This window comes from Polychytrium aggregatum, assembly GCF_025602895.1.
Source record: "Polychytrium aggregatum strain JEL109 chromosome Unknown BJ171scaffold_9, whole genome shotgun sequence".
Classification (NCBI taxonomy): Eukaryota; Fungi; Chytridiomycota; class Chytridiomycetes; order Polychytriales; genus Polychytrium; species Polychytrium aggregatum.
Genome location: NW_026516211.1, coordinates 571,027 through 596,904, shown reverse-complemented (window position 1 = coordinate 596,904; position 25,878 = coordinate 571,027). Strand labels below are relative to the sequence as shown.

The 25,878-nt window shown below is 57.3% G+C and overlaps 11 protein-coding genes across 11 annotated transcripts; 7 read left to right on the top strand and 4 right to left on the bottom strand.

Annotated features, from left to right (window-relative positions):
• The first annotated feature begins 52 nt into the window (after positions 1-52).
• Positions 53-600, top strand: BJ171DRAFT_309617 (uncharacterized protein). Its single transcript, XM_053107075.1, has one exon. The coding sequence runs from the start codon at positions 159-161 to the stop codon at positions 501-503; it is 345 nt and encodes a 114-aa protein (XP_052969051.1). The 5' UTR covers positions 53-158; the 3' UTR covers positions 504-600.
• BJ171DRAFT_309618 (uncharacterized protein) lies at positions 601-1,584 on the top strand. The gene has a single exon (XM_053107076.1). The coding sequence runs from the start codon at positions 698-700 to the stop codon at positions 1,529-1,531; it is 834 nt and encodes a 277-aa protein (XP_052969050.1). The 5' UTR covers positions 601-697; the 3' UTR covers positions 1,532-1,584.
• Positions 1,585-1,868: 284 nt separating this feature from the next.
• On the bottom strand, positions 1,869-2,930 carry BJ171DRAFT_495306 (uncharacterized protein). The gene has a single exon (XM_053110108.1). It carries the CDS (start codon positions 2,796-2,798, stop codon positions 2,256-2,258), a length of 543 nt encoding a protein of 180 aa, XP_052969049.1. The 5' UTR covers positions 2,799-2,930; the 3' UTR covers positions 1,869-2,255.
• An 803-nt stretch (positions 2,931-3,733) lies between these two features.
• Positions 3,734-6,531, bottom strand: BJ171DRAFT_495304 (uncharacterized protein). The gene is made up of 7 exons (XM_053110107.1): positions 5,276-6,531; positions 5,068-5,143; positions 4,833-4,888; positions 4,532-4,683; positions 4,349-4,451; positions 4,039-4,199; positions 3,734-3,880 (listed from the first exon to the last, which is right to left on the bottom strand). Exons 1-7 carry the CDS (start codon positions 6,489-6,491, stop codon positions 3,788-3,790), a joined length of 1,857 nt encoding a protein of 618 aa, XP_052969048.1. The 5' UTR covers positions 6,492-6,531; the 3' UTR covers positions 3,734-3,787.
• A 2,710-nt stretch (positions 6,532-9,241) lies between these two features.
• On the top strand, positions 9,242-11,182 carry BJ171DRAFT_597090 (uncharacterized protein; the record flags this gene model as incomplete). Its single annotated transcript, XM_053114722.1, has 3 exons — positions 9,242-9,253; positions 9,360-10,276; positions 10,516-11,182. 3 exons carry the CDS (start codon positions 9,242-9,244, stop codon positions 11,180-11,182), a joined length of 1,596 nt encoding a protein of 531 aa, XP_052969047.1.
• Positions 11,183-12,165: 983 nt separating this feature from the next.
• Positions 12,166-12,441, top strand: BJ171DRAFT_495299 (uncharacterized protein; the record flags this gene model as incomplete). The annotated part of the gene is made up of 1 exon (XM_053110106.1): positions 12,166-12,441. A coding segment is annotated over one exon (219 nt), but the record flags the coding sequence as incomplete, so codon positions are not given.
• BJ171DRAFT_495297 (uncharacterized protein) lies at positions 12,166-13,442 on the top strand (the record flags this gene model as incomplete). Its single annotated transcript, XM_053110105.1, has 3 exons — positions 12,166-13,015; positions 13,161-13,165; positions 13,215-13,442. Exons 1-3 carry the CDS (start codon positions 12,484-12,486, stop codon positions 13,440-13,442), a joined length of 765 nt encoding a protein of 254 aa, XP_052969045.1. The 5' UTR covers positions 12,166-12,483.
• A 1,690-nt stretch (positions 13,443-15,132) lies between these two features.
• BJ171DRAFT_309583 (uncharacterized protein) lies at positions 15,133-17,340 on the top strand. The gene is made up of 6 exons (XM_053107074.1): positions 15,133-15,366; positions 15,586-15,635; positions 15,808-15,871; positions 16,059-16,327; positions 16,513-16,603; positions 16,727-17,340. The coding sequence occupies exons 1-6, from the start codon at positions 15,225-15,227 to the stop codon at positions 17,242-17,244; spliced, it is 1,134 nt and encodes a 377-aa protein (XP_052969044.1). The 5' UTR covers positions 15,133-15,224; the 3' UTR covers positions 17,245-17,340.
• Positions 17,341-18,451: 1,111 nt separating this feature from the next.
• BJ171DRAFT_439878 (kinase-like domain-containing protein) lies at positions 18,452-19,326 on the bottom strand. The gene is made up of 2 exons (XM_053108038.1): positions 19,200-19,326; positions 18,452-19,009 (listed from the first exon to the last, which is right to left on the bottom strand). The coding sequence occupies exons 1-2, from the start codon at positions 19,303-19,305 to the stop codon at positions 18,588-18,590; spliced, it is 528 nt and encodes a 175-aa protein (XP_052969043.1). The 5' UTR covers positions 19,306-19,326; the 3' UTR covers positions 18,452-18,587.
• A 2,633-nt stretch (positions 19,327-21,959) lies between these two features.
• Positions 21,960-23,355, top strand: BJ171DRAFT_472945 (uncharacterized protein; the record flags this gene model as incomplete). The annotated part of the gene is made up of 5 exons (XM_053108679.1): positions 21,960-22,140; positions 22,296-22,358; positions 22,520-22,714; positions 22,901-23,083; positions 23,216-23,355. The coding sequence occupies 5 exons, from the start codon at positions 21,960-21,962 to the stop codon at positions 23,353-23,355; spliced, it is 762 nt and encodes a 253-aa protein (XP_052969042.1).
• A 360-nt stretch (positions 23,356-23,715) lies between these two features.
• On the bottom strand, positions 23,716-25,726 carry BJ171DRAFT_439874 (uncharacterized protein). Its single transcript, XM_053108037.1, has 4 exons — positions 25,570-25,726; positions 24,907-25,483; positions 24,528-24,806; positions 23,716-24,391 (listed from the first exon to the last, which is right to left on the bottom strand). Exons 1-4 carry the CDS (start codon positions 25,667-25,669, stop codon positions 24,034-24,036), a joined length of 1,314 nt encoding a protein of 437 aa, XP_052969041.1. The 5' UTR covers positions 25,670-25,726; the 3' UTR covers positions 23,716-24,033.
• Between the last annotated feature and the right edge of the window lie 152 nt (positions 25,727-25,878).

Here is a 25,878-nt window from a genome sequence, read left to right as displayed (position 1 = left end):
GAGTCGGGTCGGGTCGGTTTTGATTTGTTTGTTTGTTTGTTTGCCTTTGGGCGTTGGAAAGTGAGTGTTGTCGCCGCCCAAGCCAGCGGTAACGAACGAGCGAGCGAACCGCATATGCGGCCGGTCGTTGTCTGCGCCTGAAGGGCAATGGCCACGCCATGAAGCTGCGCCTGCTCTTCGGGTGCCGTTTCGTGGTGAGGGATGCAGACGGCGCCGTTACGGGTCCAGCTGCGTCCACCCGGAATCGAACAACCTGCATCCATCGAGCATGGTCCCTGAAGTGGCCGAGGCAGAGCAATCCTGAGGATCTGCGACTTGGACACTGGACACTTGGACATTTGGACATTTGGACATTTGGACACCCAGCATCGGATTATCAGCATCACAGCATCGCAGCATCGCAGCATCGCAGCATCGCAGCATCGCAGCGTCACGTATCCATGCTTCCCGCATCCAAGACCCGGCCCTGCTCTTTCTCGGCCTGCAGCCCTCGTCGGGCCTGATCGGTTGATCCATCGCGGCTCCAGCATCTCCACCCAGCTCAACGCGCTGGTCTCTCTTGGTCCCTCGCCCTTCCCTCGTCTCTCATTCATCCATCGCCGTCTCTCGTCCATCCCCTCATCGCCAAACACGCCGCATTCCCGTTTGGCTGCCAATCTTCGCTTGCCCGGCCTGCCCTCACCAATCTCATCCGCGAATGATCCGGTCTCTCAAGTCCTCGCTTGGGCGGCTGCAGCTTTCAGTGGCCCACATCGTCGACGGGCTTGACCGCCAGAGCCTCCCTACCAGCAACCCCGACCAGTCGTATGTCATTCACATTCATACCACCAACGTGCTGCAGTTCTTCGAGACCCGCGATCCGCATCCCTTCCAGCCCCGACAACTCTGCGCCGGGGCAGAGGCCCACATCACCCGCGAGATCGAAGAGGCCGATTCGCGCGGGCTTCTGTCCAGCAGCAGCAGCATCAGCCTCAGCGTCTCCTTCTCCGAGCCGCCCTCCGACCCAGCCTATCTGCAGCGCATCACCAACGGCGACCTCAAGGCCATCTCGCTCGAGCAGTGGCAGGATCCCGACTTTCGCTCCGAGCTCATCGAAAAGTGCCAGTCTGACCTCCAGGCGGCCATTGTTGCCCACTACGCCTTCATCCTGCGCGGCCTGGAGCTCGAGATCACCGGCAACACCCAGAGGAACTTTTTGTCGCTCGGATTCGGCTTCACCATCCTGCTGGTCTCGGTCGTCCTGTCCTCCTTCATTGAGCACTACCGGCAGCTCCACACGGCCGCGGCCTCTGCAGCCTCTACCCAGGACGGCCCAGAAGCACACAGCAACTGGACCGTCCTCGTCAACCACGGCGGCTGGGCCTCCATCTTGGAAATCATCGGCTGGGTTGCGCTATGGAGGCCGCTCGAGAACTTTTTCTTCTCGGCGAACCCGCTATGGGAGCGCAAGGCCTTGCTGACCAAGATGTCCCTGGCCAACGTGCGGGTCATCTACGATCCGTATGCAGGCCCCTACGCCAAGACGGTCTAGGGTCCGTCGTAGTGTGCATTCTGCCCTTCCCTGCCCTGCTCTGTTCTGCTCTGTTCTGCCACCTGTTCACATCTCGGGGCCATATCCCCCGAGTTGCCCCAACGCCTCATGTTGAAATCCGACTCCCACTGCCATGCCATGCCATGCCGTTTGCACCCTGCGCGAATGGGCCCATGCGCTCTGTGCTTTCCACCCAGTCCTCCAGTCGAATACCACTGTCTAATGTAGAGACCCTGCACTGGCATTGCCATTTCTTGTCATGGATGCCGCGCGTGAATGCACCACCACCACACTCTCGCTTGAACCAACCAACCAACCAGTGGGGTCAATCGACATTGCGGGAACTCAAATCGTTGTTTATTGGTGTGCTATAGGCCAACAGAGCCTCCGCGATCCCAGGCGTAATTACGATGGACGGGACTATCTTGTGTGGGTGTGGGGGGGGGAGAGAAGGAGGGAAAGAAGGAATGAAGTAGATGTGGCTGAAGGCTGCGGAAGCAAGGCTGAGACGGGCGGTTCGTCGTTCGAGTCATGCGCGCACGCTTGGGAACGAGCGATGGCATCGATAGAGTGCGATCCTATCTCTTGCTTTGTCCTTGGCCGAGCTTGCTCGATACTCACCCAGCCCTTTCCAGTCCCTTACACAAGCAGCAGAGGAGCGATTGGAAAGGAAAATGAGAGAGCACCAAGGGCGAAGGAAGGGGGGGGGAGCGACAAAGCCTGTCTAGCCCATCGACTTGAGCAGGTTCTTGTAGATAACGGCCAGGCGCTCGCGGCCCGACAGGCGCTTGGAGACATACTGGGCCAGGATATCGGCGCTCAGCAGTGGATTTTGAATAAAGTTGAACTTGATCCGGATGGGCTTGTCGTCGTCGCGGAAGATCTGGAAGCCCTCGAGCCGGTTCTCTTGCAAATGCATAGGGCTCGGAGCCGATCCTTTTGAGATCGCGGTGTAGTACTGGTTTCCGCCGCTCTTGGCCCGGACAATGCGGTTCTCCATGCGGCCGAGGGCACCGAGGGCGTTCATGTTCCGAAAGTCCAGGAAGGGCGACTTCACCAGGGGGTGTGCCAGCAGCTTTTCTCGGTCGGCTTCCCACAGCGTCACATTGACCCAGATGCCTGTTGTGGACGACCGGATGCCCGGCTCGCCGACGAGCTGCTTCTGGAAGACATGCTTGAGGTAGCTACTGATGGCCCAGTTGCGGGTGTTGGACGCCCAGTTGACGGTGTTGCGCAGACGAAGGGCGATGGTATGTGTTCGGCCCATGGTGGCTTGTAGTTGGGCTGAGTGTCGGGCGGGACGGACGTGGGAACGGCGCTGGCGATCGGGCCTGGCTCGGATCGAGCGTGCGGGTCTGGGCTTTGCGATGAAAGATCGGCGACGATCTGTTCTGATGCGTGAGCCCGGGTTTGACTTTTTTCTGGGCCAATTTTTTTGCGACTGGCAGTCATGGCGGATCGAGTGTGATCGAGTGTGGATCGAGTGTGATCGAGTGTGGATCGAGTGTGGGTCGAGCCCCATTCGTCCCACGAACACGTGCCCTGGCAATTCCCGCAACTGCCATGAAAGACACAGGGATTCCAAAATGAAATGGGACACCCCCGTTTTTAACCAGGAATGTGTGTTTCCTGGAACCTGAATACACTTCCACTCATCGCATTCATGGCCAAGCAAGTATGTCCAAGGAGACCGAAGTGGTGATTGCCTTTGGGAATGCATCCTGGAAACAGGGGAAGGGATATGCATCCAGTCCCAGGAGACTCAGGTTCGCCAAGTACTTTGAGCAGTTCATACACCACCAGAGACGCCAACCAGACCGATCCGTCTCCAAGATCCATGTGTACTCGGTGAACGAGTTCAACACATCCCAGGTGTGCTCACATTGTCGGGAAGCCAAGCGACTCGAGAAGGTCGAGCATCTTGATATCGAGAAACCATGAAGCTATGCAGAGTGAATGCACCACACAAACACATCGAGACATCAATGCCTCACGGAACATGATCTCGGTATGCCAGTCGATCATCGCCACAGGAGATCGGCCGGGTGTATTCAAGGCTGTGCTTCCCAAACCAACCAAAACCACTCGATTGCCAACGAAGACAGGAGTGCAATGCCATGGCCTACCCGCTGGGCCTACAAGTCAGTCAGCGGGGTTCAGACATCTGAAGCCAGAAAGGAACTGTCACGTTTCTTTCCGGATAGACTGTAATCAAAACTGTATTTGTTGCGTGCGCTGCCCTCTGCTGGCTGCAGCTCATACTACCCCTCCTGTCAACAAGCGAATGAACATCAGATCCTCCTCCTTCTCGTTTTCGTTCAGTCCATCGCAGAACGAGGGAGTGGCCACCTGCGCGGTGAGCAGCAATGGGTCGTCAGTGATCCGTAGCCATTCGTATGACGTTCACCGCCAGCAACCCAGCCGCTCTTTCGTCGCCTCAGTCTTGCTCGGCTTGGCGCGGACCCCACCAACCCCATCCAAGCATGTCCCAGGATACTGATACTCACGGGCTTGAGTCCCAGCTGCTTGCGCTTCCTCATCATTGCCCTTGCCCAATCTGGTATCGACTGCACTCCCTCCGGCAGGCCCGAGGAGGTGCGTCCGGCCGACTCTATCGCCGCCTTCTTCTTCTTGAACAACGTGAGGGGTCCATACACAAAGCCATGGCCTGAGCGGCGAAACATCGTGGAGTGGGAGGATGAGTTTAGAGACTGTCATGCGCCTGAGCTTCGTGCACAGCCCGACAGAATGCCGATTCCGGGGCTCTTTGGTGCGGCGCAAACGACAGCCGTAGTCCATCCCCGGCTCTGCACGCACCAGATGGCCTGGTATACGACGACATTTCGTATTCCGAGCGAAGCCCCCAGATTGTACTTGACGTTGATTCCATAATGTCTTTCCGGATCTTGCGGGCACCGTCCTGGAAAGCCGAATGGCCACACACGTCAGCATTCTACCGCTGCCGACAGCCACACCAGCTATGCGCTCGATCGGACATACGTTGTAAGTTTGATGTGCTAACCGAACCGCGGCATCGACCATGGTCTGGGCCTGCTCCTCCGCGAGACGAAGCCGTGATTCCGCCCGCTCGAGCTTTGAGTCCCGCTGTGACTGGATGCGCTCGCACTGTATCTTGAACTCTGTGTGTGTTTCTATCGACATGCAGCATTGGTATGAGCACGGTCAATCAGGGACTGCGTTCATATTTGAGTCGCTGGGATCACATCCAGGTATGAGAGCATCTGGAGGATCCTACATGCATCATGCACTGAGAGAGAGGGAGGTATGCGATAGTACCCACCATCTTCCAGCACCGATTGTTCCAAGAGGATATCTTGGTTTATCAGATCAAAGTAGCTGCATCGACAACAACATCCAAAGTAAGCAAGAGATTCCAGCTACGGGAGTGGTCTCGGATACCGCATGCACTGCCACTCAGCCGCAGACAGACCACTTGTGCAGCCCGGCACAGTGCAGCGCTATCTTCAACCTGTCTTGCTATATCATCGCCAGTGCTCGCTGAAAGAAACCCTTACAATTTCGACCATGCATCAATGTCAGCCGAGATCTTCTCCATTTCCGCTTTGGCTCGGTCCAGAGCATCTCCCTCGGCTGCAGAAAATTATGATTGAAGTAGAGGGTGGGGGAGCAGTTATAGCCAGGTGCGTTAGTCGCGGGTGCCACTCTGCGTTCGATCAGTCCACAGAACCGCAGCTCTCTGGCCCGAAATGGCATTTTCAATACCTGCTTGCACTTGCTGAAGGTTCAGTGATCCCAGCAGATCGTCTTCCAGATCAACAACGTCGCCTTCATCGTCATCGAGCTGAGGCGCGGCGGGAGATGCGGCATCACCGACCGCTACGGTTGGCGGCAGACCCTCGGCAGCGCTGGAGATATGTGCAGCAGTCACAGCAGAGCCAGCAGAGCCAGCAGAGCGGGTCTCTGGCCCATCGCTTCGTGGGGTCGGTTTGGTGTCTTTGGTGTCTTTGGCGACAGATGACTCATGCGCGTCCTGGTGGGCGGAGGAGTAGAGAGCGGGGCGATCGGTGGATTTTGATACGTCGGGCTCGGTCTTGATCGAGCCAAGCTGTTTGGCCTTCGATGAGGCTGTTGGTTCGGGGTCGGACTGTGCTGGTTCCGGGATAAAGGAGCGAGCGTCCAGGGCGGCCAATCTGGCAGTCGATCGGGTAATCTTTGTTCGTTTTTCTGGTCTCGATCCCGAGATCGCGGTCTCGGAGTTGGCCAGCGACGAATCTCCGTTAGCGACGCTCTCGGCATCGGCGGCTCCGTTGGTGCTGGCCTCGGGAGTGGTGCTGTCGACAGATCGAGTGCCTTCTGATGCTTCCTCGGCTCTTCTTCGTTTGAGCGGAAACATCTCAGCCTCGGTCTCTCTGTTGAGCGAACGGGCTCGGTCTGAGAGCGACGCTCCAGCCGCAGCAGCGGCCTGGCGGGTTCTGCGTGAAGGGTAGGGTCGGTCCTCGGGGCTGTCCTGGCTCGGCAGGAGGGACGAGGTGTTGGGATAAGCTTGGGCGCGAGTCATAGGTTTGTTGTCATCTTCATGCGACGACAGCGGTTTGGCGTGTTTCAGGGCGGGCGGATGTGGGCTGTTGCTCTCCTGCGGCGAGAATTTACGCGATTCGAGGGGGGGCAGGAAAGAGCGGGGCGAGTCTCCTGGAGAAGCCAAGAGGACAGCGTCAGGCGGGTGTCGGGGCTGGCTGGCGTCGGCGGTGGCAGCGGCAGCAACAGCGTTGAGATCGGCTGGCGCTGGCAGAGCAGCTGGGTCGGCTGGCTCAGACAAGAGATCGGCCTCGGTGGTTGCTGGGAGATGCGAGAGATCGGGCGGGGCGCCGCCGGTCGGGCTCGACTCGGTGGGATTGGACAGCGATGCTGCGGTGGGGGCCGACCGGCTGCCGAGCAACTTGTCAGATCTCGCTGATTTTGCAACCGACATTCTGGACATTGTGTGGGAGTGGGGGGGGGTGGTGCTGCGACCACACCCGCCGACATTACCGGGTCAATGCTTCCGCAGTAACATGCCCGTGGGCCTCGTCCCGGCACGCTGCTCACTGCTCGAGACCACATACCTCGCCGGGGGACTGCTCCGGCGCTCTGGGTTGGGTCGCTGGTGTGGTGTTTGCCGAGATTCCGTTTTGCGCGGCCGTCGGCAACTCTTCCTGGAGGTGTTGGTTGGCCTGGAGAGTCGCACAAAGAGTCGAGCGGGAGAGGCTGCCAGAGGAGTGGGGCAATGGGGGCAGATACGGCTGACAGTGAGCATAGGCGATAGGCATGGACGATGGGCATAGACGATGGGCATGGACAAGAGCAACGGGCGATGGGCACAGGAGGGCAGCCATCGGCCGATCGAAAGCAGGCCGCATGAGATACCCATACGGCTGACAGAGCACCCACCGCTGGGATCTTGATGCACCTGGGGCTGTGTCGATCGAGGCCCTTTGGCTATCAAGCAGACGGGGTCTCGCGTCCGGATGGCACGGGCAGCGCAGATATACTGTTACTTGTGGACAGACTTATTGGCAAATTGGTCTGTTTGAGCCGTGGGAGTTAGATGCGAGGCCACGGCAACAGCCCAGGGCATGTCTCCAGGGGTGCACCAGCACGCAGGCCAACAAGCAACATGCGGGCGGCGCTCGCGGCAGTATGCCCATCGACCCATCGACCCATCAACCCATCTGTCCCTGTATGCAGGTCGCCATCCGAGAGCGCAGGAACAGCAGCCACTCTGTCGGTGGGAGCAATAGTTCCGATTGCTTGCCCCATCGCGACCGAGAGTGCTTGTCCAGGGCGCTGGCTTATTGACGGGCGGCTGGCTGCGTGCATAACCAGACTGCCAAGGCGGCTCGTCGGCCAGACTCCGTGGATGTCATATACACCAGGTCGTATGTCGGTGGCTGCATCGCAGATCTGCGCCAGCGACCCGCACGACGGTAATCGGCTGCCGATCCATGGCCCGTCCGCTCCCTCTCGTCTCGCTTCGCCGTGGGATGGGCAAATCGCGACAGAGCCGCCGGTGCTGCCGAAGGCAGGACTGCGACTGCATTACCTTGCGCTAATGCGTCTTGGACGGCCTTTGTTGCTGCCCGTGGTGTGTCAATGAAGCGGCGTTCGGCTGCTGACCGAGCGGTGTGGCTGTTGCTTGGGCAACCACGGATCTCGGGAAGGTGTTGAGACCGAGGCCAAATGCGGCTTGAGCAAGGTCTGCGCGATGGCCGATGTGGAGCAGGACAACAAGAGCCGTGCATTAGTAAACACCGCCAGGTTGCTCGATCTGCAGACGGGCCATCGTCCGATCCGTGTCTTGGCCGGTTGAATAGAAAAGAGCCGCGACTCCATGTCGCATTGGGGCTCGCTCGTGCTGCCGATCGGCGGACGACCCGAAGGGCAGCACATGTGATGTAGCTCCAGGCCAACCCAGCGACACTGCCGATTCAGAACATCGTGGTGGCCATGGCCCAGCAGTCGTCGCGACCAATTCAAGCATCCTATTGACGGTCGACAGGAGGTGGATTCGACGGCGATGGAACCATACCCGAAATCCCAGACCGGGGGGGGGCAAATGAGCCGGTAGTTTGAGAAACAGCCAGACGGATCGGAGGATGCGACGGGCAGTGTGCTTGGAGATGCGGCTCCTGCAGAGATTGGAGGCAAGGTGCTGGCGTGCCGGCCGGGTTGGATGGAGGCACCTGGGTAGTCCAAGTGCAAGGCGGGGCAATCTCCCTGATGGATTTGGCTTCCGCGGCCCTGGGTTCTGGGCAACGCAGCAAATGGCCAGGAACAAGGCCGGCGCACAACACGCACGCATCCTGGCTCGATCCGGCCGTGTCACCTGCCGGCACCGCGGCCTTGTTGCGGCCGGCACACGTGGGCGGCGGTGCTTGGGGGCCGCACAAGCAAACAGCGCCGTTGAGGGCGGGGCGGACTCGGTTGACTCGGTTGACTTGCGAGGGACAGCAGACGGTCAGCCGTGGTCAGTGCATGTCAGCGCATGGTCAGTGGAGATGGTCAGCGCACGGATGGTCAGTGCATACGGCTCGTGCACGGATTCATGAGTGCATGTGTTCTTCGGGCAAGTCGAAGGGTAATCGGATGTACAACCCGCGCTGAACATTGCACATACATGCCATATGCAAGACCATTTACTCCACGACCAGACACCCATACGTTCAGTGAGCTGCTTGCCCGATATGCAGCACTGCTCGTGGCCACTGAGTCTCTCCATTACAGTGTCCGACGCCGGGTTGCTGCCCGACTGATTGATTGCTCTTGACTCTGATCAATGCCGAGCTACTTGTGGCCGTTGGCTTCCCACGGCCAACGAGTCCCTCAGTCCAATGCTGTCCAGGCGTCGTTCATCAGACCTGCTCGACAGTTCCAATATCAACTCGGATGCTACACTGGCTTTCGTGGCCACCGCTGCGACAACAGGTCAACATGGTCGCTGCAGTCGCAGCAAGCCGCATTGCGTCCAGCCCCCCCCCCACTCACCGCCGGCTCACAACAAACAAAGCACATCCTGTCCTAGAAAACAGCCGGCGTCCCCACTGCCGAGATCGACTACCGTAACATCCAAGCGACTTGTTCCCAGATACCTGCGACTGCCACGGACCGACCTTGCATCCGCAACCGATCCCACTTGTGCCTGTCTGTCATTCCACACCAGATCCCTATCGCGACGCCCGCTGCCTGCTTGCCATGGACTACACTGTAAGCGGAGACTGTGTCGTCCGTATACCCAGCGATGCTCCGAGTAGCAACTACTTCCGCCGTTGCTTCTTCGGGCTGCACTGACAGCTCCTTTTGGTTGGCCCAGCCCGAGCGGGTGATAGAGCCGCCTGTTTCGGTGGTTCGAGTTGCCACTCCCGATCGAATGGCCGCAGCCGATACGTGGCGACCTCCTTGGCTCAATGTGGCCGACTTCCAACCAACGATGGCCGGGTATCTCAACGAGGACCCAGACGACGGCCAGCCCATGGTTCTGACCTGGGATGATATGGTGCTGCTCCATATGATCCAGAGTGAGCGACCCGAGCTCGCCACCGTCATCCTTCCTGGGCCGACAGACTGGCTGAACGGCGACCCCAGTCCGGACGAGCACGAGCACGAGCATGAACATGAGCTCGACGACGGAGCCATCACCGAAAACGAGCTTGTGATTGTGCAAAACCTGAATGCCGCTCTTTATGACATGGAACAGCTCCATATGCATGCCCGCGGAGGGACCGACTCGGATGGCTTTGGTGAAGAAGGTATACCCCACGAAGGAGGCGATGTCGAAGGCTGGGAAGTCTACGAAGTACTCAACCAACTGGCAGCAGAGGGCCGCCGTCCGTTCGGGGTATCCTTGAGCGGATCCGATATCAACGGCCGACCGAGGTCGCCCTTGCCCTTGGCCACAGCCATTCGTCTGCATCAGCGCACTTTGACCGGAGACACTCACCACACAAACCATGCCAGCGACGCCGACAGCTTTGAACACATCCCCGAACTTGTACCCGATCACTCCGAAACACATTCCAACTCGAGCCGTCACGGGGATATGTATATTCATAGCCTCAGTCCTTCCTGGGTCGAAGAGCACAGCATTAACGACGACGACTATGATTCACGGACCAACGACGATATCCTGTCCGATTTGCTGAGCCGACTCAGGGCCCAGGATTTGCACCAGCATAATGCAAGCCAGCAGCACCCATATGATGAAGATTCGCTGTATCTGGACGACCCGAGGTGAGCTGCTCGCATCGATGGCTGCTTTGTACTCGCATGGCCCCAGATGCTCGCCTGTTGCATGTTGCTGGTACAGCTTTGTGTGCCGAGTGTGTGGACATGAGACTCTACGGGCGTTCTGCTGTGAGTAAGCAAGTAGGCAAGCACCTCACCAGATGTGCTTCCGAATGGGCCCATGTTGCTGTCCCGGATTGCGGACACAGTGCCCTCAGCACAGGCTCTCCCATCTTGGTCCACAGAGTCCCGATCATTGCCGTCACGACAAATGCCAGCGACTCAGGGACTTTGAATGACCCAGGCAGTGTTGCTGCCGCTTCCGAAGAAACTGGCGAGGTTCAGTCCTCCGGAGCCGTCGGGCACGGATCATCTCGTTCCCGGGGTGGTGAGTCGGTGCACGACAGCGTACCATCCTCAGCTCATCACAGCCGAGAGCCCTCGGTCGGTTATGGCTATCCATTTTACTTTGTTGGAAGACAAACTCAAGGCTCAGGCAATCACAACGAGAATATTCGTGGTGATAGTGACGATGATGACGATGATGACGATAACGACTACCCCGACGACAACGACGACAACGACGACTATGAGGTTTACTACCGATCCGGGCATCTCAACACCGATGAGGACCAAGGCATCGACCGCAACGAGCTTGAGTTTGAAGAGTGGCTGCTGAATACCTATGGAGGCATCTTTGGTCATACCAATGTCGATGCCAACGGCAACCGATGTCCACCGCACATGGCGGTAGTACCACCGCTGGACGAGTTTGGGCTCGACGAAAACGGGGTTCCGATCGACACCTGCGACGCCGAGACCGCCAAGATGTTTCTGCGCTGGTGCACCGATATCCGGCGGGAACTGATGCACGACTTTGACGGCGGCACAAAGCCAGCCCCAGACCGATAGAGTGATCGGCGATGTGTGCTGCTCGTACACTATGAAAAAATTTCTTGTTAATAAAATGAGCGAGAACGAAAAAGCGCGCTCTCGGAGCCACCTCGGTCGGCGAGAAGAGCAGTCTCTGGCGAGAGACCCCCGAGGGAAGGCGAGAAGCCTCTCGCCGTCACACACACACACACACTTTGCACACACACACACACTTTGCAAGGGAGTCAAACACCTCCCATCGACCATCCCAAGAGGGATGGCAACCCCGAAGTGGACTGCCCAGAATATGGGCGACCCGGCATCCACTGTCGAAATGCACAAGGAACAGTGCAAGATACTTACAGTCAATCCAGAAAGAAACGGGACAGATCCCATTTCGGGCTTCAGATATCTGAAGCCCGTTGACTGACTGTAGGCCCCAGCGGGTAGGCCGTGCGATTGTTTCCCGTCCTGGTTGGCAATCGCTTTGTTTTGGTTGGTTTGGGAAGCATGGTCTTGAATACACTCGCTCGATCTCCATGGGCGATGATCGACTGGCATACCGAGATCATGTTCCTGGCTGCATTGATGTCTCGATGTGTTTGTGTGATGCATTAACTCGACTCTCAGGACAACTCCATGGTGAATCGATATCAAGATGCTCGACCTTCTCGAGTCGCTTGGCTTCCCGACAATGTGAGCACACCTGGGATGTGTTGAACTCGTTCACCGAGCACACATGGATCTTGGAGACGGATCGGTCTGGTTGGCGTCTCTGGTGGTGGATGAACTGCTCAAAGTACTTGGCGAACCTGAGTCTCCTGGGACTGGATGCATATCCCTTCCCTTGCTTCCAGGATGCATTCCCAAAGGCAATCACCACCTCGGTCTCCTTTGGTACCTGGTCGATGACTTGCTTGCACATCTCGTGGACAGTGCGCTGTCGCTTGCTGTGGAGATCGAGTCGCTTGAATCGCCGTCGCCGGGTCAGGCTGAAGTACAGCTGCTTGGCCAGCATGTCTCCATCGAACACATGGCGAATATATAGCAGGAAGGGATACATCCCAGGGATCTTGGGGCTTGGTGTAGTGCTCATCCATTTCTGCAGACCAAGGGCCTTGTGGGTGCTCTGGATCCACCTGGTCGCTTGGGTGGTGCCAGTTCGATGCTGGTACTCCTTGTTGGAGAACGACACGATCTTCTCGTTGGCGCGCTGTGCCTTGGTCACCTTGACACCGTCTTGCTCCTGGATGGATGGTTGTCCGGGTGCTCGAATGACAGCGGTGAAGATCGATCCCACACCAGGGTCGATCCCGATCCATGTGGTTCGAGAGTCGTCAATGGGACCGACCCTGGTCTGGATCTTCTTCTCGGGAGTGAGCTTGGGTGTCTTGTCGTCCTTGTCCGTGGATTCTGGTTTTACATCGGGGTCCTTCTTCAGGATCTTGTATCTGAGTGTGGTGATCGAGCACCCGACCCCATCGGTGGTGATCTCGCAGCCAAAGAGCTGCTTGCCCTCCTCCCTTGCTCCAAAGAGTCTCGACTCCAGCTTGAAGTTGGTCTGCCAGAAGATCTCTTGTTTTGTGGTGTCGTTGACCTTGGTCTTCAGGTCATCCCACTTGAGCCCAGTGCCAGTCTGGTATCCAAGGATCTCCCACAGTGCTTTGGTGTCGAGCTTGATGTACTTGGCTCTGGCATCACAGAGGGGAACCAAGGTGCACTGTGCTCGAGGGGCATTGTGTCGCTTCTTGGTCTGGGCAAGTCGGTCGGTCAATCGCTTTATCCGTTTCATGTTGATGGTGATCTGCTTGTCCACCTCCTCGTGCTGGGTCTGGAGATCTTTGAGTCTGTCAGCCCCGATGTGGTGGATGGGTTGGCTCATCTCCTCGTTCAGTCGCCCACGCTCTCCTTTCAGAACATCGGTCACCCTCGCGAGCCTGGGAATGATCATCATCTGGATGGCCGCCACGAACAGCGTCTCCTTTCGGTGGGTCAGGCGAGAGACTTCACTGGCCAGAACTGGTACGACTTTGTATAGGTCCTGGTGGCTTTTGTAGCGAAACCGATATAGCTGGTCGGCATGGTGGGCGAAGGATTTTCTCAGATCACCGAGGAGTGTCTTGGAGAGGGGATTCTCCATCAGCTTGACACAGTTGTCGACGTGTGTATGACGTTTCACATCCTTGGGAGCAATCAGGGCCAGATTGCAGAATCGACGGAGGAGAGACCAATACCGATCGAGAACGTGGGTCTCACAGTTGACTGCATAGGTCTTGACAGCCAATGTGAGGACCTGTGAGGCAGTACCCTTTGGGAGGGACACAGGAGGCAGGATACACGATCCACTCCATGTACTTCGATACATGTCATAGGTCTCGAGGAGGTGCCTGTCATCTTCTGGGGTGTTTGTCCTGACACCCACTGTTCCTGTCTGCACCATATTGAAGCACTTTCGAACAAACGAAGGTGTAGTTGATGACACGGTGGGGAGGGTGATGCCCTCGTCCAAGCACCGCCTGAGATGCAGCTCCAGGAGACGAGATGCTTCGTACTGCACGTGTGTCATGGCCCGGACAGTCTCCTCGATCTTGTCGTGCAAGGCATCGTTCTTGATGATTGCATCGAGAGTGCACTTGACGGTCGAGTACTCGGCCTTGACTTGCTCGTTGGGGCCACAGTCAGGCAACGTGGAACTCCAGAGTGGGTTCTTCTTGGTACACAATGAACTGCTGCTTTTGGCATGACCCACTTGCTTGCACGTGGCACATACAGGGACCTTGGGTGCTTGGCTGACCATTTCAGCGACCGAGGCAGAGCCAGAGGCAGGGCTGCTGTCGACTCTGGCTGTGCACTTCTTGGTGAAGGGTCTGACGTGGTTGGTCAATCCACAGGAGGGGCATGATTTGATGACGGGCTTCTTGGCCACAGGAGAGTCATTGGGTGATCCTGGGTCGGGGTCGGGGGGGGGGTGTTTTTCGCTTGGGAGCCATCTGGCGAGAAAATAGCGACGATGGCTGGTTCTGCCCTCGGGGAAGAAAGAATCTCCTCAAAACCAGCGCATTTTGGGCTGGCAGAGATACTGTGCAGTGGCGTCCTTGATTCGGATCCAGAAACGCATCGCTCGCTCAATCAGTCGTGGGAAGACATCTTGTCAAGGTGAGTCTTGCCTGATAGCCAAACGATCATGTCATCTCGCTGACACACAGCCACGCTTGACTAGGTTTCCAACCAGAGAGATTCAGATGGTGGTGGTTCTTGTCCGCAATCGGAGTGGAGCTTCCAACAATGATACAATTGGTCATTCCTCCACACCAATTGCCCACCACCACCGTCAATCGGCTCAAGGTGATACCAAATGCCGTCAACCGACCATGGCTGGATTCCAACTTTTGCTGCATCTTGGTCTACAGCGTGTATTCATATTCGAGATGAGCAGCCGCGAGGGGCCGGAAATAATTGATAGTGGTATCCTGGTGCAGACGCATCCACACCTATTGCGGAATACATTCACAGTGACAGTAAGCGCTGCCCAGCAGCGGACATCTGGCGGGCTCTGGCTGATGATCAACAGGATCGTCATGTGCCTGACACAAGACCACCGCGATGAAACTTGCGCAACGTCTGACCAGAACATGCGCGACGGGAGCGGCTGCGATCCTCGTCAACGTGCGATCGCCATTCCGTTGCTGCGAATCGCCAACGACAAGCTCTCCCTGGGAAGCACGGGGTTGGCGCCGGTGATGATCGCTCCTGTGGATATGCTCCGGGCAGGATTGTGATCGCGATGCCCGATGGCAATGTTGGGTTGCGATGTATCCGCTGGTTGATCTGGATCGTGGGATCCTGTTCCCAGCCTCGGCATGAGGAGTGGCTGCAAGCCCGGCCTTCTCGGTTGCCCTCTGTCGCCATCGCCGAGCCGCACGGGCGAGACCGAGACGCATCGAGCGAGAAGGCTCTCGGACTTGTCGCTTCGAAGCCAGCCAGGGTCAGGGCAAGCGTCCGTCGCCACCATCGCCATCGTCATCGCCATCGTCGTCGCTCTCACAGCAGGGAAGCAAGCCAGCCAGCGCTCCGTTGCATCATGACGACTATTCGAAACCTCGCCAGTGACTTCAAGAACCTCGGCAACCTGCTCAGCCGAGAGAGCAACATCCCTCGCCTCATGAAGGACCAGCGCGACATTCTCAAGAGCCTCGAATCCATGTCCAAGGAGAACCTCGATGGTAAGCGATCCACCCCACCCCGGGCTTTTGCCCTCTCATCATGTCTGCTCCCCTCCAGGGCACCGGCTGCTTCAAAATGTCGGGATGACATCGCCTCGGCCGTCCCATGTTGGCTCTCCCTGTTTCCTGTGCTGCTGCGAATCGTGAATCATTGACCGGGCTGGTATCGTGTCACTGGGGGCATGGGCTCATATGCATTTTCTGTCAACACCACATCAGCCTGCACGACCCTGAGCGGATGGGGAAGCAACGAATTCGATGATCTGAAGGTGAGCGATCGATCCGTCCGAATCCCCGCCCTGCCCCAACGAGCCGTACCCGGGTTGACATCCGGCGTCTGACAATCGTCGTGCGAGCGGCGCTCTCCAGATTCGAGCTTTAGTTATTCATTTGTTCACATTCCAATAACTCGACAATGTCTTTCTCTCGTCCGCTCGCTAGAACATTACCGCTGTACTCGCCCACGTTCAGGGCACACTTTCCTCTGCTCTTGGGGAATGGGTTGGTGAGTGTGTCCAGGAGTGATTAAGAACGGCTGCCGCCATCCACAAGTCACCAGCGCAATCGGCTTTTGAACCTACTGATGGAGGGGAAGCCTGGCCCCGTGTACATCGATTGGCACTTTGCTTTCACGGCCCCGATCGGTATGCTCATGGCTCGATTCCTTCGGTGGTGCGTGTGTCCGTCTGTAGCGGGTACCAACGAATTCTACGCCAGATTGAGTCAGATCCGGGACAAGGAGAACGAACTTACTGAGCTCAAGAAGCGCTTGGACAGCGCCAGCAATGGCTTGGAGTTGGCCAGGAAGAAGAACCGCCCGACGGACGGTCTGGAGCGAACCGTCGAAGAGCTGACCAGAAACCGCAACATCGCCGAAGCAGAGCTCGTCGGGTTCAAGCGGCTTTGCCTCAAAGCTGGGCTGCTTGCTCAGTTCAGCGGAATCAAATCCTTTTGCGACCAGGTGAATGTTCCAGCAAGCTCTGCTTACTGCGTAGACGCAGCACAATGGGCGTCTCCGTAGGCGTTGGTCGACTGACTCTGTCGCCGTGATGCGAGCAAAGTTTTGGCTCGCCACATGCACATACATGCTGCCTAACCTTTGGCGATGGATCTCATTTGCATCGCGCGCTGTGGCGAACTGCTTAGGCCCTCTTGGTATCGACTTTTGGGACATACTTGGCTCAGCAAATCCCTCAGGGCAGTCCCGAGCCCGGCTTCAGGCTGCCAGAGTTCACAGGTACGCTTCGTGATCGTACTCGCCTGTCCGCGATCCCTGGCCTGACATCACAATCTCCTGCAAGAGATCAGCATTCGTTCGTCTGCTCGCTGCACACTCACCCATATGCATGTCGATCCACAGGCTACGCTACCACAGAGAGAATCAAAAGCGACTTTAATGCGTCGTTGGGTCTCCTCACAGGGCAATCCAAGCCAAGTTCGGTCAGCCATGATGTCGTGAGCGACAAGCCCCGACCCGCTTCGCCAGTAAGAACGGAGGCCTCGCGGGCAAATCCTCGGGCAAACGAATCGGCCGGAGCTAGCGTGGACACGAGCGGCACCAGCAACATCGAGGAAACTAGTGCAGGCGGGCACTATACCGCCTCCATTGTGGAGCCCGACCAGATATCCAACGCCACATTAGTGAATAGCCTCCCGCCCGTGGATAGTCCAAGCACAACGTTGACCCAGCCCGTTGCAGTTTCAAAGCGGCAAGAGACAGCCTCGAAAAAGCCCCTGGATCTCAGCCCGGGCTCCGAAAATGCGGCTCGGACGTCTTTCCTGGGCAAAGTGGGCATATTCGTTGCGTGGACTGCCTACAGTGCCGAACAAACCGACGAGCTGAGCCTCCTGATCGGAGATATCATATCGGTCGAGTAAGTGACACCATTTGCGATGGTATTGGGGCGGTTGGGCCTCGTCGGATGTGAAGGCCACTGGCTCTCGTCTACCGTCTGTGTAGCAGCCTCGATACAACCCGCATACCGTCGTTCGAGGACGTCGCCCTGGCGGCTAACACTCGTTTGCATTTTGCCTTCAGCGAGCTGTTTGAAGACGGCTGGGCCTATGGAATGAGCCACCGCGACATGAGCCGCGGCGTTGTGCCGCTGTCCGCACTCTTCCCTGTCTTGGATCTTGAAGGCGACCCCATCCCTGTGATCTCGGAGCAGTTTTCGCTCGAGAAGCTCTGCCAAGACAACTACATCTCTCCCGAGAACTGCGAATACGTCAACAAGGCGATAGCGAATATCAAGGCTCGATACCAGCGGCCCTCGACATTCTCGGGCTCGAGCTCGAGCCCCTCTCAATGAGACCAGCCCGCTGTGATGGCTTTGCGTGAGCACGGATGTGTTGGCTCCCATTATCTGTTTGTACCAGTGCGTTCCCAAAACGAAATGGGACATCCTGTTTGAGTCAGGGCTGCTGCTTGTTTCTGGTCCTGAATACACTCCCCCACCGATTGTCTGCCATGGGCTCGAGTCACCCGCGTATCTTCATATCGAGAAACCATGGAGTCGTCCAGATGGTTGAAGGTATGCACCACCCCCGCATCGAGAATCAACGCAGCCACGAACATGGTCTCGGTATGCCAGTTGATCGTCGCCACAGGAGATCAACTGGGTATATTCAAGACCATGCTTCCTATAGCACAAAAAAAGCAAAGACCCAGACACAGCCTCATGGTCTGACCATCGGGACCCGCTGGTCACTGTGAGGGGCACTGGGGAACACACTGCCCCGCTTCGTTCTGAACAAGCTGTATTTCGAATCTTCATCCAATCGCTTGGCATATCCGTCGGTGCATTTGCCGCCCCTTCTCACATTCCTCAGCGTTTACTCCTCTGATGATCCCACAACGAGGCGATTCCGCTACCGATTAATTGCCGATCCATTCATCTGACACCATGGCACAACTCTGAAGGGTTGTCTCTCTTGCCCGCTGGACTGGATCAAGACCATATATGCATGCTGCAATCCGTGTTCAGGCGAGACAGAGGACGGATGAACAAAGCCAAGGAAGGCGAATTGTACCGACTCATCAGCGGCAGCTGTATTTGAGAAGCTTGGGCACATCGCCTTCCTCAGAGTGTGGCGGACCCTCGACCAGGGAATGGTCGGGGAGGGGGCATCAAGGCGGGAATGAGTGCCAGCGCAACGAGACCAGCAAAGAGTGGGAAGGAAATCGTCGCCCGTAGTATTCAAATGTCGCCACGAATTTCTCCTCAGTCGTCGCGAACCGAATCAAAAAATGAGAGCTTCAGGATCTCCGAAGCCGACAGCCGCTGCTGATAGTCCTTCTCGAGCATCGCCAAGATGGCCTCGACGGCGTCGTCGGAAATGTCGTGACCGACGCCGTGGCGAGGGTATCGCAGCTTGTGCACCCGCCTGGCAATGTCCAGATCCACAATTTCTTGATCGGTCTTGAATGGGTCCATCTTGAAGAGCAGGACATAGAGCAGCGTTCCGAGAGCCCAAACTTCCTGTGCCTCGGGATAGTAGTACTCTCCGCTGATCGCTTCAGGAGCAGCAAACTTCTTGGTGCCGTAAAAGAGCGTGAACGTTTGGCCGGGCTCCATTGGTGTTGCGGAGCCAAAATCAATGAGCTTGATTGCCCGGGTCTTGGTGTTGATGATTATGTTTTCGTCTGGGGACAGGGGGCAGCGCATTAAATTCCCCGCATCAACGGCGGACATGGCACCAGATCTCGCAAAAGCCGCCTGTCTGGTAAGCCCCTTGACTGGCTGGATCGTGGGAGTGCAAGAACACCGGAGGTGTTCTCGCCACGTCATGCTGCGTGGCTGATGGAGACTCTGCAAAACTCGCTGCGTACAGACCTTTAATGTCATTGTGGCAGTATCCGATCAGGTGTAGGTGTTGGATCGTCTCGACGACCTGCTTGAAGATGTACTTTGTATGCTCCTCGTTGACAGGGCCGAACATCTCGACGTAATCGTACAAGTCAACCCAGTCCTCGCCCATGTACTCCATCACGATGATGTACTTTTTGTTGAGTTCAAAGTGCTCGATGTAGTTGATGATCTTGTCAAAGCCGTTTTCGTTGAGCCGCTGCATCAGATAAATCTCCAACGGTATCTTGTGCTTGGGGGTGTCCGGGTCGCAGTGCCAGTGCCACACGGACGAGTGACGGATAAACTTGCAAACCACGGTCCGGCCGGTGCGTCTATGCGTCGCCAATCGCACGATCGAGTGTCCGCCGGAACCGAGCTGCTGCAGAACCTACTTGGCGCGAATGGTTTGGCAGAGGAGAAGGAGAAGGAGAAGCGTGCAATCGTCAGAGACCGCCCAACCCAGCGCTCCAGCCCTGGGACTTGCACATCTCCATTCAAAGTCCATGTTCGAGCCCACTCCGCTGCTCAGCTGCCTCCCCCCCCCTACAGCGGCTATGAAATTGCACTCAGGCTATCAATTGCGCCGCGGGGCCCATCCGCAAAGTCCTGTCGCTCCCGTCGGACCTGATACTCGGCGCGGAATCGGCGTTTTACAGCGGCATAGGCATCGGAGCCGTCACTGTCAAATTCATCGGCCTGTTCGCCATCGGATGCCGTTTCCTCGAACGACGAGCCATCTTCGGCAGCTTGCGAGTCCTCCACAGCGAGGTACGCACTCGTGGGAGTTCCGGTGTCCTTGACGGCTTCGACGTCGGACCACTCAGAGTCACCAGTCCTGACACCAGGCTCGGGCGGCTCCAGGGTACCCTCGGCACTGACTGGCCGTTTCGAGAGAAGTTGCGTCGGCGAACTGAAGGCGCGACCAATCAACCTGGTGTTAAGGGTGGGTATAGGGCTTTCGAGCGGGGACCCTGGCCTCGAGCTGCTGCCAGAGTTGCTACCGCTCCATTTCTTTAGGATCGGCACCATCTTGGAGTTCCAGGTGTTCTTGATGGCCGAGACCATGTTCTTGCCCTTGACCTTGAGCATCTGGCGGTAGTCGTGCTTGGGATCATTTGGTGAGTCGCTTGGAACGAGCGATGACCCAGACGAGTCCACGTTGTCCCACTTGCGAAGGGCGCCCATAGCAGGGTCGAGATTCAGCTGCGAGTGCGAGACACTCTTGTGGCGCAAATGCTCCTCGAGAATGGGGCTGATGGGCGAGAGTGGGATGTCGCCGTCGATTGAGGCGATTCGGTCGCTGTCGATTGAGGCGATTCGGTCGACGACAATGATGGGTATCGTGGGCCGCGCGGCTTCCTTGGCGATGACAATGTCTTTGCCCTGCGAAGAAATGTCGAGCGGCTGTCCGGGCTGTGGCATCGAGCCATAGCCTTCGTCGACAGGGAGGGTCTTTTCGCTGGGTTTACTTTCGCCCAGCATCTTCTCTCCCGGCAACGACGCAAACGAGGCCACATCTTTGACTTTGTCCTTCGCGAGCTCGAAATCGGGGCTGACTCGCACTGTCGACGCCATCTTGACTATCTATGAATCTGCAAAGCAAGCAGACATGATTTGGTTGTTTTTTGTGAGGCTGCCTGCGCAAGACCGTTCTCTCGCATCCCGACAAAGCCAGCGATGCCGACTGGAAAACGTATATGTAAAATGCATCCCCGACACACTGCCTCACTCCCCGAAGCGTCAACAGGAACTCTGAGACCCAAAAACGCGAGTCTCGGATGGGGCGACGACATGACGGGTGCGAGACGGCAGTGCTGCGACATGATGGACGCAGAGTGGCTCTGCGGCATCTCCACAGAACCCGTCCCGAAAGACGACAGCAGAGCCAGAGTCTAGAACAGCTAGGGACCAGCGAACAACTTTGAGTCGCCCATCGCGCCGCAAAATGTGTCGCTTGGCCTCAAACCAGTCTCGCAAATGGGAATCGGCTATATCCCACGCGACGAAGAACAGGATAGTCGGGAAATCGACAGAAGCAATGACCCAGACCGACTCTCATCCTTTTGCATCTTGCATCGACTCAACCGGAGGATGAGGGACGAGGAGATGAGCGAATCCCAAAGGTGGACTCTATAAACAAGCCGCCCGACGTACCTCCACTGACTAGTGTTTGGAACTGTGTGCGTGTGAAGTCGATGACGATGTGTTGGCGAGTGATGGGATAAGCGGCGCAGTGCGGTAAGGTGTATACAGCCGCGGACGATCGGGAATGGAATGGAATAGAATGAAATGAAAGCGGGCAGTGGAATGGATGCAGTGGGATAGGGTGAAGCGGGATGGGACGGGATGGAGTGGGATGGGATGGGATGGGAGTAGAATTGCCAAAGCACAATACTCCAGGCACAGCAACGTCGAGCATTGGTCGGATGATGCGAGACACCACGAGCGTCAATCAGCCCTCCCACACCAAAGCCTCTGCTTGATTGTCGCCTGCGATCACAGACGATGTAAGCAGACAGCGTAAACAACCGGGGCGGTGCCCTGATTGGCAACTGCATCCGCTGGCCCAATCCCGGCCAGGGTCTGGAAAGCCGCCATCGGATGCAGGGCAGCAGCGTCAGCTGTGGTGGTGGGGACTGCAGCGTGAGTACTCGTCTCCTCGTGATCGACTTCAGGCTCGCCGCTGTCTGCACACGATCTTTCGAGGAAGCAAACACGATCGAAACTAAAGCCCGAGACGCAGACATGGAGCTTCCCCGACACAATCTGGATGCCGAGATCCCGCTGCCGACGCCGCGTCCTCGCAATGGGCGAGGTAGCCCCGTTTCGACAGCTTCGATATGGTCGGGATCGTCAGCCCGAGCGAGTCGCGCGAGGGAAATCAAGACAAGCTCGCTCAGCGCAGAGACCCAGGGCCTATTTAAATGTAATCGAGATGCTGTGCAAGAGTCATGCGAGAATCCCTGGAGATAGGTTTCGATGTGTCCTTGAGCTAATCTGCAGGGGCAGAGGATCCGAATTGCGTCAATGTGTTGGTAACCGGTTCGATCAATCATCCCCCCGCTGCCTTTGCATGAGTAGATATGATGAAGTCTTCGAGACTTTCGCATAGCCAGCAAAGATATCTGGACGAGCTCGTCAAAGGTCAGTATCGCAGATCAGCCGTTCACTCGATAGCGTGGCCTCAGTCTATCCATGGCCGCGCCCCCTGCATTCGTCCAGGATACGACAGCTGGTAGCCAAGGTCCTGCAGAGCCAGCACTCGCGGAAACTGATGTAGATGCTTGGTTCGATGCCATGAACAGACGGTTACTCGCTCCCACCGACACCATCGCAAGCAAGCATCACCCAGGTTCGCGGACCAATTCCACGGCCGATTTCATTGGGGATCTTTGAGCAGAAGCCAGCAGACACATTCGCCCGTCCAGGATTGCGCACGCGCGACCAGATCGTCATGACGGGCGCATATGAGCCCGACGAATGGCGGCCCAGTCCCCACAGTAAGTTACTCTGAGCGCAGCGCAGCTCAAGAACGAGCGACGGCGGAATGATTGCAGCAGAACCGCGATATGTCCATCTTGGATCTCACGATGACGTGGTGGAGTGCTGGGGATGGCTCATGTTCGTCGCCGTGGACGGACTGTTGCTGACTGGGCTGTTCCCACGCCCTGGAATGCGGCCGACAGAGGATTCATCCAAGGAGAAGGACCGCCTGCAGAACTTGATGGCCAATGGCTTCCAGTCGGCAAAGTCTGCTTCAGGCGACGATGATATCGGAATACCCGTTTCCAAGCTCGGGCGTCGTCGAGCCGGGGCCAAGGCAATCGAGCACACGGACCAAGCACCGGAGCTGGATGAGTTCGAGATGGGTGGGTCATGATTCCAACCGCGAACGCATGACTGCAGCGATGCAGATTACGTGAGAATCGCTGAGACCGACTGCCCAGCGACCAGCAAACTCACCCTGACGGGCGATTAATACCTCCGCGACCTGCCTGCAGTGGTCGAAGAGATAAACGAGAGGCGGAAGTGGCTTGACGACATGATCGCTCTGGGTCGCGGAGAGCCATTCAAGCGGCAAATTCAGAACGAGATTGCCTTGGTAAGCAGCTGCCTCGGCCCGGCTATGGCACAATATTGAAGCGGAGCGGCCGGCGGTTGTCGATGGTTGATGACCGGCATCTGAGCGAAGCAACTCTGTCTCCGATCCAGCGCATCAAGCGTCTGGAGCAAATCGACAGAGAACGGAGCAAGGCGGATGGCTTGAGCCCGGTGGCCCCGAGCCGCCATTATGACCAGGCCATGACCCCTCACCCAGTCGCATAGCTGGTGGCCAATGTTGGGGCTGCGATGGTGTGAGTGCGTCAAGCAAATGTTGGGCAGCTTCCTGCTCTTGATTCAACGAAGCTGTACTTCAAGACGAGCAGCGAGACGCATCAGCGGATCTGCTCCACAGTCAAGTCAAGCCTTGCTCTGACGTTTGCAACAGCCAAATGTTTTTTGCATGATACGCTATATTGGGTGAGGTGCACGATGGCTGTCGGTCGCAATCAAATGAAGCAAAGTGCGAGATGTGTGTGGGAGAGTGAAGCGAGAGCAGGCGGAGAGACTCTACAGGGAGGGGTGAACAGGCAGGCAGCCGAGTCGATATCAGTGTATACATGTACAAAAATCCACCAGGAAGCAAAGCTCTCCTGTCTCGGGGCAGCCACGAGCGCAAGTCTATAGGCTGTAGCAAGAGAATGAATTAAACAAGTAGATGAAAGAGAGTCAAAGAAAGAAACCAGAATAGGAAGGGGCGGAGGCGGGGCGCATAGCTTTACTCGAAGGTGGTCTTCTTGCCAGAGAAGGCACCGAAACCACCTCCGCGAGCTCCACCGCGAGGGCCACCGCGGTTACCGCCAAAACCACCACGGCCTCCACGACCACCACGGCCACCGAAGCCGCCGCGATCGCCGCCAAAGCCTCCACGACCACCGCGGCCGCCGAAGCCTCCACGGCCACCACGACCGCCAAAGCCGCCGCGGCCACCAAAGCCTCCGCGATCGCCACCGGCGTTCTCCTTCTTGGCGCCGGCAAAGTCGATACGGACGTTACGGCCGTCCAGATCAGCGCCGTTCATGGCCTCCAGAGCAGCAGTAGCCTGCTCGGTGGTGGAGAACTCGACGTAGCCGAAGCTGTAGAGATGGAAGCACGACTGTGAGTGGGCATGGCATGACATCGACCGGGATGCTGTTTCCCGCACGAGAGAATAGCATGGGGGGATATGATGTGACAGCCAGCGATAGCACGGTGCAGACAGCGGACACATACCCCTTCATCTTGCCAGTCTCGCGGTCGGTGGGCAGCGAGACGCGCGAAACCTCGCCGTAGGCGCTGAAGGCCTCCCAGAAGCTATCTTCGGTGGTCTTGAAGGACAGGTTGCCGACAAACAGGGTGGTGGAGGGCTCGCTGCGGCTCTGCTCAAACTTGGGCTTGTTGGCCTTGGCGTTGGAGAGATCAACGTTGATGGCACGGCCACCGAGCTCGGTGCCAGCCATGCTGAGGGCGTTCTGGGCAGACTCGGGGGAAGCAAAGTCGACGTAGCCAAAGCTAGAAAAGAAGGTACGCAGGATCAGCACATGGCAAGCGTGGTGGCGCGAAGGTACCTCAGAGCGAAAGCAGTTTCCACAGCGGCGCCATCAATGCCTACCCCTTTGATCGGCCACCGGCCTCGGTGATGATGCGGGCGCTGGCGACCTCGCCGCAGTCAGCAAAATGCTGGGCAAGATCGTCTTCGGTAAGGCTCCAGGAGAGGTTGCCGACAAAGACGGTCTTGCTGGCATTCTCCGAGTCGTCGGTCTTGGCCTTCTTGGCGGCAGGCTTCTCTTCCTCCTCCTCTTCGTCATCTTCCTCTTCGTCATCCTCCTCCTCTTCGTCCTCATCTTCGTCGTCGTCGTCATCAGCCTTACGCTTGGCCGACTTGGCGTCTTCCTCATCTTCATCGTCATCTTCGTCATCATCGTCTTCATCATCGTCGTCCTTCTTGGCGGCAGGCTTCTCGTCTTCGTCCTCCTCGTCGTCATCATCTTCGTCATCATCATCATCTTCGTCTTCATCATCATCGTCATCGTCCTTCTTGGACTTCTTGGCGGCAGGCTTCTCGTCTTCCTCATCATCATCGTCTTCATCGTCATCATCCTCTTCGTCATCATCCTCCTCCTCATCGTCTTCCTCCTCTTCGTCATCATCATCGTCGTTGTCCTCCTCAGACTCGACGGGCTTGGCCGCTGCAAACATGACAGCAGAGTCAGAATAACGGACACGATCGGGAGCGCCGGCGATTGCCACACGATCATAACAGCCAGAAACGTACCCTTCTTGGCGGGCTTGGCCACGACCTTCTCGGCCTTTTTGGCGGGAGCAGGGGCGGCAACGGCCTTCTTGTTGGACTTCTTAGCGACTTCCTTGCCCATGGTGGTAGCTGGCGATGTGATCTCGGTGGATGACCAGAAGACGGCGGAACAGATGGCTGTCGTGAGGGCGGCCTGGGGCGGCCCAAGCTGCCGCTTTTTAAACGCTGTTTGCGGGCCCTCAAAAAAAAAGTTGCTGCGCAGTGTGCCACACGCGCGAATGAATTTCATTTCCGCCACGCGCACGTGCCGGGTCCGCCATGTCGCACACC

What these genes read in the sequence shown, in the direction of transcription:
- BJ171DRAFT_495306 (XM_053110108.1), bottom strand. Translation starts at nt 2,798, where the DNA reads ATGGGCCGAACACATACCATCGCCCTTCGTCTGCGCAACACCGTCAAC.
- BJ171DRAFT_309617 (XM_053107075.1), top strand. Translation starts at nt 159, where the DNA reads ATGAAGCTGCGCCTGCTCTTCGGGTGCCGTTTCGTGGTGAGGGATGCA.
- BJ171DRAFT_495304 (XM_053110107.1), bottom strand. Translation starts at nt 6,491, where the DNA reads ATGTCCAGAATGTCGGTTGCAAAATCAGCGAGATCTGACAAGTTGCTC. An exon ending in ACAATCGGTGCTGGAAGATG is followed by an intron (nt 4,684 to 4,832) that starts GTGGGTACTATC and finishes GCATGTCGATAG; the next exon opens with AAACACACACAGAGTTCAAG. An exon ending in TAGCACATCAAACTTACAAC is followed by an intron (nt 4,452 to 4,531) that starts GTATGTCCGATC and finishes TCGGCTTTCCAG; the next exon opens with GACGGTGCCCGCAAGATCCG.
- BJ171DRAFT_439874 (XM_053108037.1), bottom strand. Translation starts at nt 25,669, where the DNA reads ATGGGCAAGGAAGTCGCTAAGAAGTCCAACAAGAAGGCCGTTGCCGCC. An exon ending in GCCGGTGGCCGATCAAAGGG is followed by an intron (nt 24,807 to 24,906) that starts GTAGGCATTGAT and finishes CTTCTTTTCTAG; the next exon opens with CTTTGGCTACGTCGACTTTG. An exon ending in GAGACTGGCAAGATGAAGGG is followed by an intron (nt 24,392 to 24,527) that starts GTATGTGTCCGC and finishes CCATCTCTACAG; the next exon opens with CTTCGGCTACGTCGAGTTCT.
- BJ171DRAFT_309618 (XM_053107076.1), top strand. Translation starts at nt 698, where the DNA reads ATGATCCGGTCTCTCAAGTCCTCGCTTGGGCGGCTGCAGCTTTCAGTG.
- BJ171DRAFT_309583 (XM_053107074.1), top strand. Translation starts at nt 15,225, where the DNA reads ATGACGACTATTCGAAACCTCGCCAGTGACTTCAAGAACCTCGGCAAC. An exon ending in GTCCAAGGAGAACCTCGATG is followed by an intron (nt 15,367 to 15,585) that starts GTAAGCGATCCA and finishes ACACCACATCAG; the next exon opens with CCTGCACGACCCTGAGCGGA. An exon ending in CAGGCTGCCAGAGTTCACAG is followed by an intron (nt 16,604 to 16,726) that starts GTACGCTTCGTG and finishes GTCGATCCACAG; the next exon opens with GCTACGCTACCACAGAGAGA.
- BJ171DRAFT_439878 (XM_053108038.1), bottom strand. Translation starts at nt 19,305, where the DNA reads ATGTTCGGCCCTGTCAACGAGGAGCATACAAAGTACATCTTCAAGCAG. An exon ending in CTGCCACAATGACATTAAAG is followed by an intron (nt 19,010 to 19,199) that starts GTCTGTACGCAG and finishes CCCTGTCCCCAG; the next exon opens with ACGAAAACATAATCATCAAC.